The sequence below is a fragment of the Leuresthes tenuis genome, unplaced genomic scaffold, assembly GCF_036924035.1.
Source record: "Leuresthes tenuis unplaced genomic scaffold, fLeuTen1.0.hap1 SCAF_11, whole genome shotgun sequence".
Classification (NCBI taxonomy): domain Eukaryota; kingdom Metazoa; phylum Chordata; class Actinopteri; order Atheriniformes; family Atherinopsidae; genus Leuresthes; species Leuresthes tenuis.
This window is the reverse complement of record NW_027325365.1, coordinates 13,152,766-13,166,186: the sequence shown is the minus strand read 5'-3', so window position 1 is coordinate 13,166,186 and position 13,421 is coordinate 13,152,766. Positions and strand designations below refer to the sequence as shown.

The following is a 13,421-nucleotide window of genomic DNA, read 5'->3' as shown; positions in this document are numbered from 1 at the left end:
CCTGCAAAGAAAAAATATATATATATATATATAATAAAGTATGATACACAAGTTGCAATTCACCACCAAGTAATGAGGGCTATGTGTTTATACCAGAAAGCAGTCTACACTTTATCTTATAAAAGCTTTATCTTTTTTGCTTTAACATTTTTTTCCCACTTGCCGGTGAAGCTGAATTTAGTGTGATGTTAACTGTTAAACTGAAGTGTTTATCACTGGGGCTCTGCTGGCTAATAAAATAACAATTTGATTTTGAGTATCTTTATAGTTTGATGTGAAAATCTATAAAAGCAGAGAAATGCGTGCATTTTCCATAACACCTTGAACTAATAGGGGAACATTCAGAGGAATTCTTAAAAAAAGAGAGAAATTAAACCGAACTAGTTCATTTTGGGACTGCGAACTTGGTTCAGATTTTTAAATGGTGAAAGATCAGTTCACACAGTTTCATCATCTGTGTGAACTGATCTTTCATCTTGTCCTTGTGAAATCTGAGCTTGCACAACACAGGTTGTCATGGAGATTATCTTCATGGCAGCTGAGCAAACTTGCGATGAAGACGATGTGATTGTTTCTGGGAGAAGGTAGTAAGCGCATCCTGATGGCCAGGAATAAGTCCAAATGTTTATTCCTGGAGATTATTGAAACCTGCACTGTGGATGTTTAATACAAGTGTTGTTACCACCAACACTCTTAAACCTCTATCTCTGTTGCAAATATAAGCTTTATTACTGTGAGTCCAGCATACCATGGAATATGGAGGTTTCTCCAGGGTGTTAAATATCGGCGATAATGTCACGGTGCGGCGATTTCTCGATCAGGACTTCAACTCCCAGTGGCCGTTGTGGCTGTTGTGTTTACAACCAGCTGACATCCGGCGTCTTCTCGTCCATTAGCCTCCGACAGCCCGAGTCAACCATAGCTACAGGCTACCCATCGACACTCGAAATTTTCCCCATGAAAAGCGCTCTGTACTGATTCGTCAACTCAACTGAATGCGAAATTTCATCACAGTTATCAGATGCAGGTGAGGTCAACTGGTAAAAAATAGCCGTTTAACATTTAGTTAGCCAGAAATAGCGTCAGTAAAAGCTAAGCTAACGCCTCAGCTAATGTTAGCCTTAGCACAAGCCTGCTCCATTTGCAGGACTCGGCATTAATGAGAAGGAAACTCCTCGCCAATTGGTGTACACATACAATATGCATTTTCGAACAACTTAACGACGTTGATTGCATAATTAATTTAAGTACAGCTATACGCTGTAGTTGAATCTATGTGAGTAAGAAACGTTAGCCTGTTACCTTTGCTAGCTTAAGGTAAGGTTAACTGTTCAGGGACGTCGTTTGTCTAAAAAGTTGGACATTTTATTCTGTTAAAGCATTCAGTGTTGCTTGCTCAATGCTTGCGATATTTTAATTAACGGATCATATTGGAATGTTAATGTTGACGTGTTAGCTTTGGTATTAGCAACATGCTAAGTCGGTGTGTAACAGCTTGAGAGCTGTGCTGTTTTGGTGCCAGGCTGTGGGAATCAGCCTCACAGTGTTGGTGTTGTTTGTGTCAGGGCTCTGGCCCCGTCTCCAGCAGCTGAAGCACACCAGTCTTGTCCTCTTGGCTCCACGTCCACGGCCTTCCTCCTCCCTGAGCTATGACCACCCAGAGGGATCTTGATATGGTGAGTGAAGCTCTGCCACCTATACAGTAACATTATGGAGCAAAGGTGATAATCTGTTCACTCATGTGTTGTTTCAGATTTAGACATCACACTTACTGCTGCTTCATGATTAACCTAGAGGATTAATATATGCGATTATCATGGTGATTAAAACGTCACAGCAACGTTTTGCTTAAGTTAAGATAATTTAAGTGTTTGGGTTTTGGTGGGAGCTGGATAAGGGGGGGTTATGGATTAGTCAACGTCTACAAACACTTAGCTGGGATCGTGACGGCTGTTCCTGTGAACGCCATCTGTCTAATCTCAGTTAAAACGTTGGCCTACTTTCCTTTCAAGGTTTAGATGCCAATTGATGCACCCTCTTTAGGTCTTTAACCCCCCCCCCCCCCCCCCCCCCCCCCATTTCATCCATAAGAATGGACAACATTAGTATTTGCGAAGCCGTAACAAGTGGAGTTGGCACTTGGTAAGTCATTTGAAATCGTCCGAGGCCTACACACACCGGATTTTGCCAATAAACAAAGTTAGAAATATAAATTCAGTACAGTAAGTTGTCTTAGATGTATTTAAAAGGGAAAACAATGGAGGGCATTGGTAATTTTCCTGCCGTGTGGCTCACAAACTGACAGCTTACTGTAATAACAGCTTGACAGTGTGCCACAGGTTTAGCAGATGAAGCATTTGGTAGTCTAAAGCCTTCTTTTCTTTTCTTTATTTTTTTTACATGTGAATATAATCCAGTTTGGCTACATTTAACAATGCAAATGTCTGAGACAGTCGCATTTTACATCTCTCTGAGACTTTCCTGGCAGCTATCTAGGAATAAGTCTGGAGATTCAACGATTGTGTTTATGCTTCAACAGAGCAGAAAATATTCCAGAGTAACTGTGCGCGCTCATACGAGTTACTGCTTCACACTCTTTTCTGTCACCACATATTTGACATTCCACTCACTATTTGATATCGTGGATAGCGTGTTGTTTTTGCGTCACACCTTGTTCTCTCAGAGCGCCGCAGAGATGCCACCCTGGAGTATCACTTCTCCGGTGGAACAGCTCCCAATGAGAGGCGTCTGTTCGAACAGCAACTTTTATCCAACTTAGCCCACCGGCTCTCTGGTTGGGTACTTATCTTCATTTGCCAGTCTCCTCCTTTTCTTCTATCTGTCTAAACATTGTCAGAGTGAAACGGTAAACACCCAAGTTTTAGCCCACACCATTATTATTTCATGTTTTTAGTCAATCTTTTGGTTGTAAAGATCTACAAAAAATAATTGGTTGACAACATTTGCAGGGACTTCGTTGCATCTTTGCATAATGTGAATAAGTTTTCACTTTATTTTACCTCCACACATCCTACTTTTAGTGCCACTAAAGACATTTGTGATTCATTTTAAGAAAAACAAGCAGACCAGAAAAGCACTTTTTTCTCTGTCCCTAAATGTTGAGGCAGTGCGGTCAGCCCACTCAAAGGTCTGGTTATCCTTTATTTAAAAAGAAAAGATCAAATTTAAAGCTGCTCTGTTGGACAAACCTTGATGACACTATTTAGAAATTAGAAATCAAACAACTTTCTGTTTTATGCTTTCAGATAGGAAAACATTTCATGCTGAAATATTTGACAATGTTACACATTTATCTTCAGAGCTTCGACCATTGTTTTAGTATTTTAAGAGGTTCCTCAAATGAGATATCGGTTTAATTAAGAAAACATCCCAAAAGTTTGTTTGCTGGCAATGTTTTTAGGAAGCTTGACAAACATCAAGCTTGGATAAGCTTCTGGAAGCCCTCAAAGGGTCCAGGTTCAAAACAGTGTTTAGGTTTAAAGTCTTATTTTGATTGGAGGGCTCAAGGATGTTCGGGATGTAGGATGTTGCTGTGGACAATGAGGCAGATTCGACTTTGTTTTGATTTTGTTGGGGATGAAAGGAATGGTCACAAAGCCCAGTAAGGATGACACGAGGATGCAACCCCACATTGAGGTTATTTAGTTCATAGGGAGGAGGGGGAGGCCAGTGGACCACCAAGGGCTGGGCGGGGGGTGGGGGATTTTATTTGTAAACAGATCAGAGAGCGAGGTGGTCCCTCCCTGACGTCACACCTCTTTGGTTAAGTCTCTTTGTTCTCTCCTCGGTGGTTTATGGACTAAGGCAAGTTCAAGCACCACCTTTGTAAATGTCATGGTGGGGGGAGTTCCCACTTCCTTCTTTCTTTAATAAAGATGTCCCAGAAGAACAATTTAGTTGATGAGATTCTTCATTTCTTCCGAAACTAGTGGCAGCATAGTTGATTTGTAATGATGAGTTAATTGATATTAAAGTACTTTTATAAAAAAGATAGTTAAGGTCCAAAATTAATTAATTATTCAGGACAGAGTTCTAATTCAGACCCTACATGCAAGGCTAAGAACAGAAGGTGGGAAAATAAATATAAAATCAATAAATTGCTTAGTGACTGTCTAATATCAATGAGCAGGAACTTGCATCACATGTAGGTTTACGGCTTTTGGAAGAGTTACACCCTGACATTTAACTTCAGGATCTCAGTTATGTTTAGACCGTGAGTTTAAAACATAATGAACATAAAGAACACCTCTCATACACACTCATGATGGTATGACTGCGGGAGCGTTGAATGGTTATATACCAGCGATAATACAGTGCATCAGCCTGCTTGTTTAGTGTTCGTCGATCCAATTTTAGACTTTGAGCTGAGTGTGAAGTTCTTTAAATTTCGAGATATTTTTGGTCCTGAGTTGCTGTCTGAAGCCTGTGATCCAGAAAAATCTGCTTGGTGTTTTCCCCGGTGATGCTTCGCCATGTTTCAAGAGATATGTCTTGTTTGGGTTGTTCTGAGGTTAGAACGTTAGCACATCAATCTCCTGGTTTTAAGGTTAAAAATGTGACTTATTCTCTTCCTTTTTAAAGAAATTAAATACAAAAGAAAAATCATGTTTTAGACGTCAATGTCACCTCAGTGATCTGCGCCCTTTGAATTAGTAAAAAAAAAAAGTACAGAATATCACAAAAGATTTATAGATTAAGTTAATCTTTGTAATGAAACTAAATGTGCTTAAACTGCAGTGATTTTAGCTTTGAAAAATGGTTGTTATTTGCACTTTTCACAACAAAGGGTTGTGGTCTTTTTTTAAATCTTTTGGTTTACTGTGCGCAGTGTCACATGTGCATTTCCTGATGTTGGTGGAATATTTCGGCCCTCATCTTGAACAAGTAGCTCCTCCTTTTATTCATTTATGGATTGGTTTGTGTAGCTGCCCAGAGGGTACATTTTGGAGGGAGCCCCACTTATTCAAACCCTCCCACATGCATGCACAGTCCCCCTTGGGGCTACGCACTGGCCATGTAAATTTAATAACGGGGCCCAGAGCTGTCTGGGACACCTGGGGTTATCGCATTAGGCCAACAGCCCGGAGAGGAGCAGCAGCACCCTGGAACTAAAGGGCCAGTGTTCTCCCCCTCAACCCCACCCTTATCTGTTGTTGTCTCTGGCAACAGGGGCTCACTTCAGTGTAAGCCCTCGGTGAACGAAGTCGTCCAGTCAAAGGGTGGAGGTCTGGTGTGGATAAATCTAATTAGACTGGAATGCCTGTCTCTTCTCCTCCCTCTGAGCGTCACCTCATGGCTGAAGAGGTGAGAAGAAGCGAAGGAGTTTCACCACGACTGATTCAGGAGAATTTTAAAGGAAGCTTGGTGTTTGAGTTGGACGGTACGACATTTCTACGGACCAATATTTTCATGCTTGGTTTTATTGTTGTTGTTTTAGGTGCCCCTCCGCCTTATCCTGGTCAGTGGCAAAACACAAGACTTCACTTTCTCCCCGAATGACTCGGCCACAGACATCGCCAAGCATGTGTTTGACAACTGGCCAACAGGTACATTTTATCGCCTGGATATGGACTTTTTCAAAGATTTGAACCACTAAGTGACCCACTTGATTCAGTTCTTTAGGCACCCTCTTCAAATAATTAGATAGATAAATTAAATTTTCCTTAATTTGGCTTTTTATCTGTTTTTTTCTTTCAAGTAAAAATTAACACAGGATCATTTGAGGAGTCAAGACCTGCCGGATGGACAATATTATAGTATTAAATAGTGATGTTGATCGGTAAAGCTGATCCAGTCAATGGACCAGGACACTACATCGTACAGTATTATATTTTCTAAGATATGCTGGTACCAAGCTGGCCTGTGAAGGACAATAAGTTGTATTTTTTTTAGTTGCAAAACTAGGTTTTAGGCACTAAATGTAAAGATGAAATATGTACTTAGTATGAATCCAGGTTACAGTTTTCACAATGAACATATCTAATGAGTTTAGATGTTTATCTAAATCTGTGCTGTTGGCTCATTCACTGTTATGTTTTCTTAAGTATCCACTAAAAAAAAAGTCCAGAAGCAGTAGGGTCATAATAAGTGGGGCTCGTGTTCCTCCTCTCTCATGCAGGATGGGAGGAAGAGCGGGTGAGCAGTCCCAGTATACTGCGCCTCATCTTCCAGGGGCGCTTCCTTCATGGCAACGTCACCCTGGGAGGTAAGAACACACACCATCACACTGACGGTTCCTTTATCTGCCCGACTCAGTTAAAACTCCCGCAGACAGACAAAATGTCGTGTTGTGCACCCAGTTTGTGGTGTAGTTGATGCAAACTAAAGGTAATTTAATCCATTTGTTATGACCATGATGTGTGGCTGAAAGAGAGGTGAAGTTTCTACCGAGTGCACGTTGTACACATTTATCTTTTGACCGAATTAACACATCTGTTGCCATAGTGACAGCAGCAGTCTTCCTGTGCTTAAACGGGTCACAGTTGAAGGAGTTGGTTGAGTCTAAACAAAGCAGACTAAGTAGTAAATGAATGTGATCCTCTGATGCAGCCTAATCTCATTAAGCTTTTGACCTCTTGAACTGTGTCCTGTACCTGGCCCCCACCTGCACTCATTGACTCTCAGTCAGACGGACAGCTTTAGTGTTCAAGTTCGTCTTCATCAGGAGTCAGCATGGCTGAGAGCTTAACAGCAGTGCACAGGCTCGTAAACATTTCAGTCATTAACCTTTACGACTCGGTTATTTAAAAAAAAGTGTACAACACTGAGCCTCGTTCAGACATGAGATGCCTAATATTAATGGCTTCATCAGTCCGTTAAAGCAATGGCTTTTTGCTCTTTTGGCATAGTTCGCTCATGTTCCTCGTGACTTTCTTCAGGCAAACCCACCACATATTTCACAGCAGATCAAGTGACATTCTGTGCACGAGGTCAGGGTTTTCTTACTGGAACACATCGTGTTGCCATGTCAATTCATACTGGTGGTTGTGTGGAACATACTGGCAGTGGACGAAATAAATTCTTGACCTTCTTGATGTTGATGTTGTGATACGGAGCCCTCTTCAGGTTAATGTTTTTGTTGTGGGGGAAAAAAGAAAACTACTGGAAAACCGTAGTTTTGACTCTTATTTATTCACGAGTCAAGCAATCTGCTGGAAAGCACATTTTCTTTTGTTGCCTCTCTGTTAATGTTCTGCCACGAGGAAGTGATAAATGTTACGTCTCTAAGTTTAGAGTCAAAATGTGACCAGGCTGCTCAAATATATGAAGGTGACACGCCTGAAAGAGGCTTTAGTTGTTTATTTTTTATCGATTTTGAAATGTATTTTGATTTAATCTACACTGCAGCAATATATTTTCCCTTCAGGGATTAATAAAGTTTTATTGAACTGAATTGAAATCGCACTGTCAGGACCACAGTTACTAAAAGCAAATGTTGCTTTCCACGTTTGATGTATATCGACATGAATGAGTGAATCTGGGTCTGACTGCACTATAAAGCCCTCCTCTTATGGGCTTCGATCGATTGAACTGAGCCATGACCCAAAACAATATCATACCAATAACGTATGTGTGACGACTCGTTTGCATCGCCATCAGGAGTCGAAATGCATAAAGGCAACAAAAACAGTAGAATAAAAGGGATTTCTAAATGTAAAATCCATTTTTATTTAACGTTAACCTTAAATGTCTCCCACTGTCAGTTCCTGACGATAGTATCTTTGCTTCTTTATTAGTACAGTAGTGTCTAAATAATCCCGCTTTGATTTTTATTGGAGTAGCCACCACATCATCATATTTTGAAATGCTATGAGCAGTAATGCATCATGATGTGTATTTCATGTTTAAAGCTCTAAAACTTCCGCCGGGCCGAACGACGGTCATGCACTTGGTTGCCAGAGAGACTCTTCCAGAGCCCAACTCTCACGGTGAGGAACTGCTCTTTGTTTTTGTGTTTTTATTATTTAGCTGTAAAATTTGACTGTTATATTTTTAGTGAGAACTACATCTGATTGCATGGTGCAGTGTGTAAATGTTCTGTTAAATAGAACAGTGGCGATGGACATTTTTCTTCACACACATCGCAGAGAAAGCCTCTCCTGTTCCCACACACAGACCATATGAAGCTGCTTCAGTCTCCCGTCAGCTCGTGGTTTTATCTCACCTGATGTGTCTGCCGTCCTGTCTTTGTAGGTCAAAGAAACAGAGAAAAAACCACAGAGAGCAACTGCTGCCTCCTCTTGTAAAGCAACAGGACCCCCACACACACACACACACACACGCACACACCCCCGAACCACGACGTCACACAAACAGAACATAACACACACATCTAAACATGCACACACTCCTTCGCCGATTTCTCCTGCCGACTGTCACGTCAGCTGTGGATCTGGAATAAAATGCAGGAAGTCCGTTTGGGGCCCTCAGTCACTTTGGTTGGACTCCTGTCTAACCGTAGTCCTTTTTTTTTTCTTTTTTTTGTGCCAATATATTTACTCTAGGCCCCCAAACTTTTACTCTGGCAGCCGTTCCTCCGTTTTATTTGAAGATCCGACAAAGTGCTCGCTCTTTAATGGATCTGTTCACTCCTGGAGGTGTTTTTAAAAGCTGTCGTGTAGTGAAAAAGACCCAGGCAGGAACTCATCGCTCTTTAAGGACACAGAAGTGCTGTGAAGGATTTGTGGGCTTTAACCCTTCCCTATTAGTCACATGGACGTTTTCCCTGGTCTTACTGAAAGGTGTTAACCCTCTCATTGCACTTAACCAGTTTAATTCGGAAGTGTTTATAGTGTTTCATCGTCTCTGCCCTCACGGCTCGCTTTGTTTGGTCACACAAACAGACCTGAAATGGTAGAAAACGTGTCATCCTCCTCACAGACTGTTTCTGCCTCACCAACCGAACCGTTCTGTCTCCGTGTCGGCGCCGGTGGCCTCTGCGCAGCCGTCTGCGTCTGTTCGTTTCTGTCAGTGGACCAAAAGAGGAAGGACTTTTTAACAGGAAGAGCTGTGGAAACACCTGCGGGTCCACGAGGAACCGACTCCCCCGAGAGGCTTGAAAAGATGTAATCGGTGTTCCAACTAGACTGTTCCTCAGACGTTCTCTTGTAACGGGAGCTGCTAAACGCAGACAGACAAAGCGGTGGAAGGTGGGAGAGGAATGGCACTGGTGTGAGATCCTCCTCTATTGGACGCTGGAAACGAGGCGGAGAAAGTTTCTCCTGTTGAAGAGGGAAAAAAAAAGAAAAAGCTGGGTGATGTTTCACCTCCTCGTCATTTGGATGCTGTTGTTATTTCTTGTTTGCCTTTTATTGTGGAATTCAGTAATATCATTAATAATGAAATTTAAATATCGATTTTTATCTCGTGTATAGGTATTTGTTGAACTTTAGTGAGGGTGAGTTTGTGTGCGAGTGTGTCTGAGGGTGTGTGATGCACGTGGCATACTGTATGATGACCAGTGAGGGCATGTTGTTTCTTTTTTTTAAAAGAAAAAACAAAAGTGGCGCACCGGGAGCGTTGATGGGCTGCGGCTTCTTCAGAAACAGTCGGAAACCTTTTGATTCCTTCCATTGAGTGTCCTTTGGTTTGTGTTTTTGTCAGTCAGTGTCACTATGAAGTTTAGCTCCCTATGAATAAATGTACAAACTAAAATGCAATGTGATCTACATAAAAGCTTGTATTATAAATTAATAAATCTTTACACAAGGCAACGTGTCTCGATTCAGATTCATTGTTTCTGAAACTGCAACTAAAGAAAGACCACAGTGTTTTATTGATTCAAACATTTTTCAATGTATGTTTTAATAAAATATATATATATTTTTTTATTTAAAAAAAAGCCATCTGAAGACATAAAAGTATTATTAGTAGATTAATGCAGTACTCTGAAAAAGGCGGCGCAACAGCGCCAAAACCTACCAGTGGACAAAAAAGGAACGACATGTACTTGGCAGGACTCGCTATAGGACATGAACAGGGAGACACAAGATTGACGGTGTCCGGTGCGGGAGGGATGGAATACATTACGTACATATTTTGGGGGGGGGGGCCATAAAAATGACGTAGTGGGTTATAGTTTGGGGACCATTGATTTAAGCTGTCAAAGCAGTTAATTCATCTTTTTGGAAACTGAAAACTATAAAGCTGTAAACTATAAATAAATGACCAGTTATAATAGTTGAATAATTGATCAATTCACTTGATGTTTTATCTCCAGCTGTGTCCCAGATCAAAACTGCATCCAAATTACTTTTCAAACTCCCGTATTATTGTTTCACGAACTGGACATACGCTCATTTATCGCCGTCGCATAGAACAGATTCTTTGTGTGACACTTTATTGACCCAAGCGTGGGGACATTTGGGCCTCCAGATGTGGGTCAGAAAAGAAAAGGTTTAAAATATTTTTAAAAAGCGTTCATGTATCAGAAGTGTTTGATCTTTGAGTGTCGGTGGCGTTTTTTTGTGGCTCAGGTTATGCATCTCACGGATACAGGGAAAAGAAATCAAGCATTTTGATAGTTTTAGTTAATAAATCAAGAACAACTTTATTTGTGTAGCACTATTCATACATATGCAGTGTTTTACTGGATAAAAGTAGTGAGGATAATCTAATAGGTGCTAAAAGATTGAATAGTAAATAACGCAGCCATACAACTAAAATTATGAATAGATGGATATAAAGATAAAATCTCAGTTCAAAGCTAAATTAGAAATGTTGGTCTTCATCTTTCTATAATAAAAAAATCTCCAAACTCTCGACATGTGATGGGATATAATCCCATTTAGAAGAAAAAGTAATGATCTGAGAACAGATGATCTCTTCTCTCTCATGAAAACACTCGACACACAAATGTCAGATTTCCTCATTAAGTTGAGAAACAGCAGGCAAAACATTTTCAGAGCTATTGATGACGATTCTAGGTCACGGTAGTCATAAGAGCTTGAAAGGAGCTCCGAAAGGCTTGAAGAACTGAATAAGCCTTTCGGATGAGAGTTGAAACGTCTTCAAGACCCAGAAAGAAGTCCAGTTGCCCTTATTCAAGCTCTTATGATTTTCAGAGTTAACGCAAAACAAACCCCGAATCTTCTTTGGGATGAAAATGCAGTTTGGTGTGGTGACACAGATAATGTGTTCTTTATACTGACAGATCCTCATGTGATGGCCCGCTGCATCAGGTGGAGGTTCCACGCGCCTCAGTGAGATGAATCACTTATTATCTCTGTGGCCTCTCAGTCACATGGCAGCAGGTGGGACGTGGAACAACCCTCATCATCGTCCAAGGCTCTGTGTAAAAGTCTTGACCCATACCTCATTTTGTCATATTCTGCCTCCAAGGAGCCGCATTTTCTTGCAATCATCTCAAGGTGTCTTGAGGATCAGTTCTCCAGGCTTTGTGAAGGGCTTTTAAGGTTTTTACCTGATCATTTTCAGAGGGATTTTTGTTTGTTAAGCAGCTTACGAATCCTGTCCTACGAATCATTCAAAGCCTGCTTCAAAGACGCTAAATTTGCTCCCATTTCTTTTGTGGATTTAAAAAAAAAAACAGTTTGACAGAGTATTTTTTGCACCAACCACAAACTTTGGCATAACTCAGCACGGTGTGCAGTGAAAACTGGACAAGTGGAGGAAAAAAAACAGTTGTTTCAGGCCTAAAGTATTTACGAAAAAGAAAATCCAGCAAAGACCTGACAGGACCTGAGAGATGCATGTGGACCTTCAGCTGATCCATCTACTGTTCACTGCAGCCTTATCAGAAATGGTCACCATGAAGGGTGGCTGTCAAGAAACCATTCTTAAAGAAGGGAAACAGGGAGAAAAGGCTGAGCTATGCCTAATAACACAATAACTTGGCTGAAAATCAGTGGCAACAGGTCTTATGGAGGGATGAATCCTCCCCGGAGCCCAGACCTCAACATTACTGAAGCAGTGTGGGATCATCTTGACAGAGAACGGAACAAAAGGCAGAAAACATCCAAAGAAGAGCTTTGAAATGTCCTTCAAGAAGCCTGGAGAACTATTCCTAAAGACTACTTGAGAAGGAAGTTTGTCTAAGAGGGTTCAGGCTGTGATGAAGAATAAAGGTGCTCAGACCAAAAATGGACTTTTAAACTCCTTAGAATTATACTAACTCTTTTTTGTTGTTGTTGCCCTATTGAGTATATTTCCATTAATTTATGCATGTTTTGAAATCATCTCTGTACCTATTTCTCCTTTTCCTGGCAGTTTGTAAGAAATGAGGGTTGACTGAAGACACAGTACTGTATATAAGTGTGGAAAATGTCTTTGTTATTATCAAGTAGTTGCATCCATTGACCTCTAGGTGGCAGTGTGCCTCTGTGAGCCTAATGAGGAGCATCATGGTCCTTTGGAAGGCATAACAAAGTGGTGTTAAAAGATTAAACTGTTGAACAGACAGTTTAGTGATCTATAAGTCTTTGCCATCAGCTGTGTTAAACTTTTCATTGAGCTTGAATTTCAGCAGCTGTCTCTTTGTGAGCTGCAGAAAACTGCTCCCGATGTGCAGCCAGGTTTCCAGTTGACACTGGCACCGTCCCATAAAGGAAAAGAGCAGCCAACCCAAGTCTTTCTCAGCATACTGCACTTCCAAAACTGCCATTGTGTTGAAACTACTTTGTTCTCCTTTTCCGGAGCTGTTTTGGGCTTTTCTTGAGAGGAAAGTATGAACAGGAGCCGACCACAGAGTTGATCAGCAGTAGTTTAACGAGAGTCGAGGGAGGAGATCTGTTGAAATGGCTGCTGCTGAAGCCCCCCCACTTTCACGGTAGATGCAGGATGAATCGCTTTCTGTGGTCAACATGACTCAAAGCATGCGTGCAGCCAGTTTCTGGGTTGTGCTGTGGTAGGCTGCAGTCAAGCCACCTCTCAGTGCAGCTCTGATGCCTCCAGAGAGCAGTTTGTGCTCCGCTGCCCGGCCTCTCCTCTCCTGATACAGCGTTTAACTCCCATTGTGACAGCAGCCCATCCTGCTGTTTGGGTGTAATAATATCCTCACGTGTAAGTGCTATTACTGTAGTCCAGTAATAGTACTACTTGATGTACTAATCTTAGTTAGAAACACTTGGCGTCATAACATTTCATCACACCAAAAAGGCCAATGTGGCATCATGTCTGCATGTGTTTTAATGTAAGGTCTCTATCCCCTGACAAAGGCCACAAGACTACTATGACTACTGGGTATGGACATTTCCAGGCTCTAGAAATAACGTTTAACAGCAACCTTTAAGATGAATGTGAGCGTCTGTTTTCCCAGAACAAGTACTTAAACTCCACAATCTTACGAAGGCCATGTAATATGACGGGGAGCTTCAAATAATCAGCTGAGCAGATACTGAGGGCAGATTTCTCTCTGCTGTCCCCAAACCACACAAGATTGG

At 41.4% G+C, this 13,421-nt stretch overlaps 1 protein-coding gene across 1 annotated transcript; it reads left to right on the top strand.

The window, feature by feature from the left end:
* The first annotated feature begins 848 nt into the window (after positions 1–848).
* On the top strand, positions 849–9,270 carry ubl3b (ubiquitin-like 3b). Its single transcript, XM_072395537.1, has 6 exons — positions 849–1,027; positions 1,566–1,676; positions 5,459–5,567; positions 6,140–6,226; positions 7,872–7,949; positions 8,215–9,270. The coding sequence occupies exons 2-6, from the start codon at positions 1,650–1,652 to the stop codon at positions 8,265–8,267; spliced, it is 354 nt and encodes a 117-aa protein (XP_072251638.1). The 5' UTR covers positions 849–1,027; positions 1,566–1,649; the 3' UTR covers positions 8,268–9,270.
* The last annotated feature ends 4,151 nt before the right edge of the window (positions 9,271–13,421 follow it).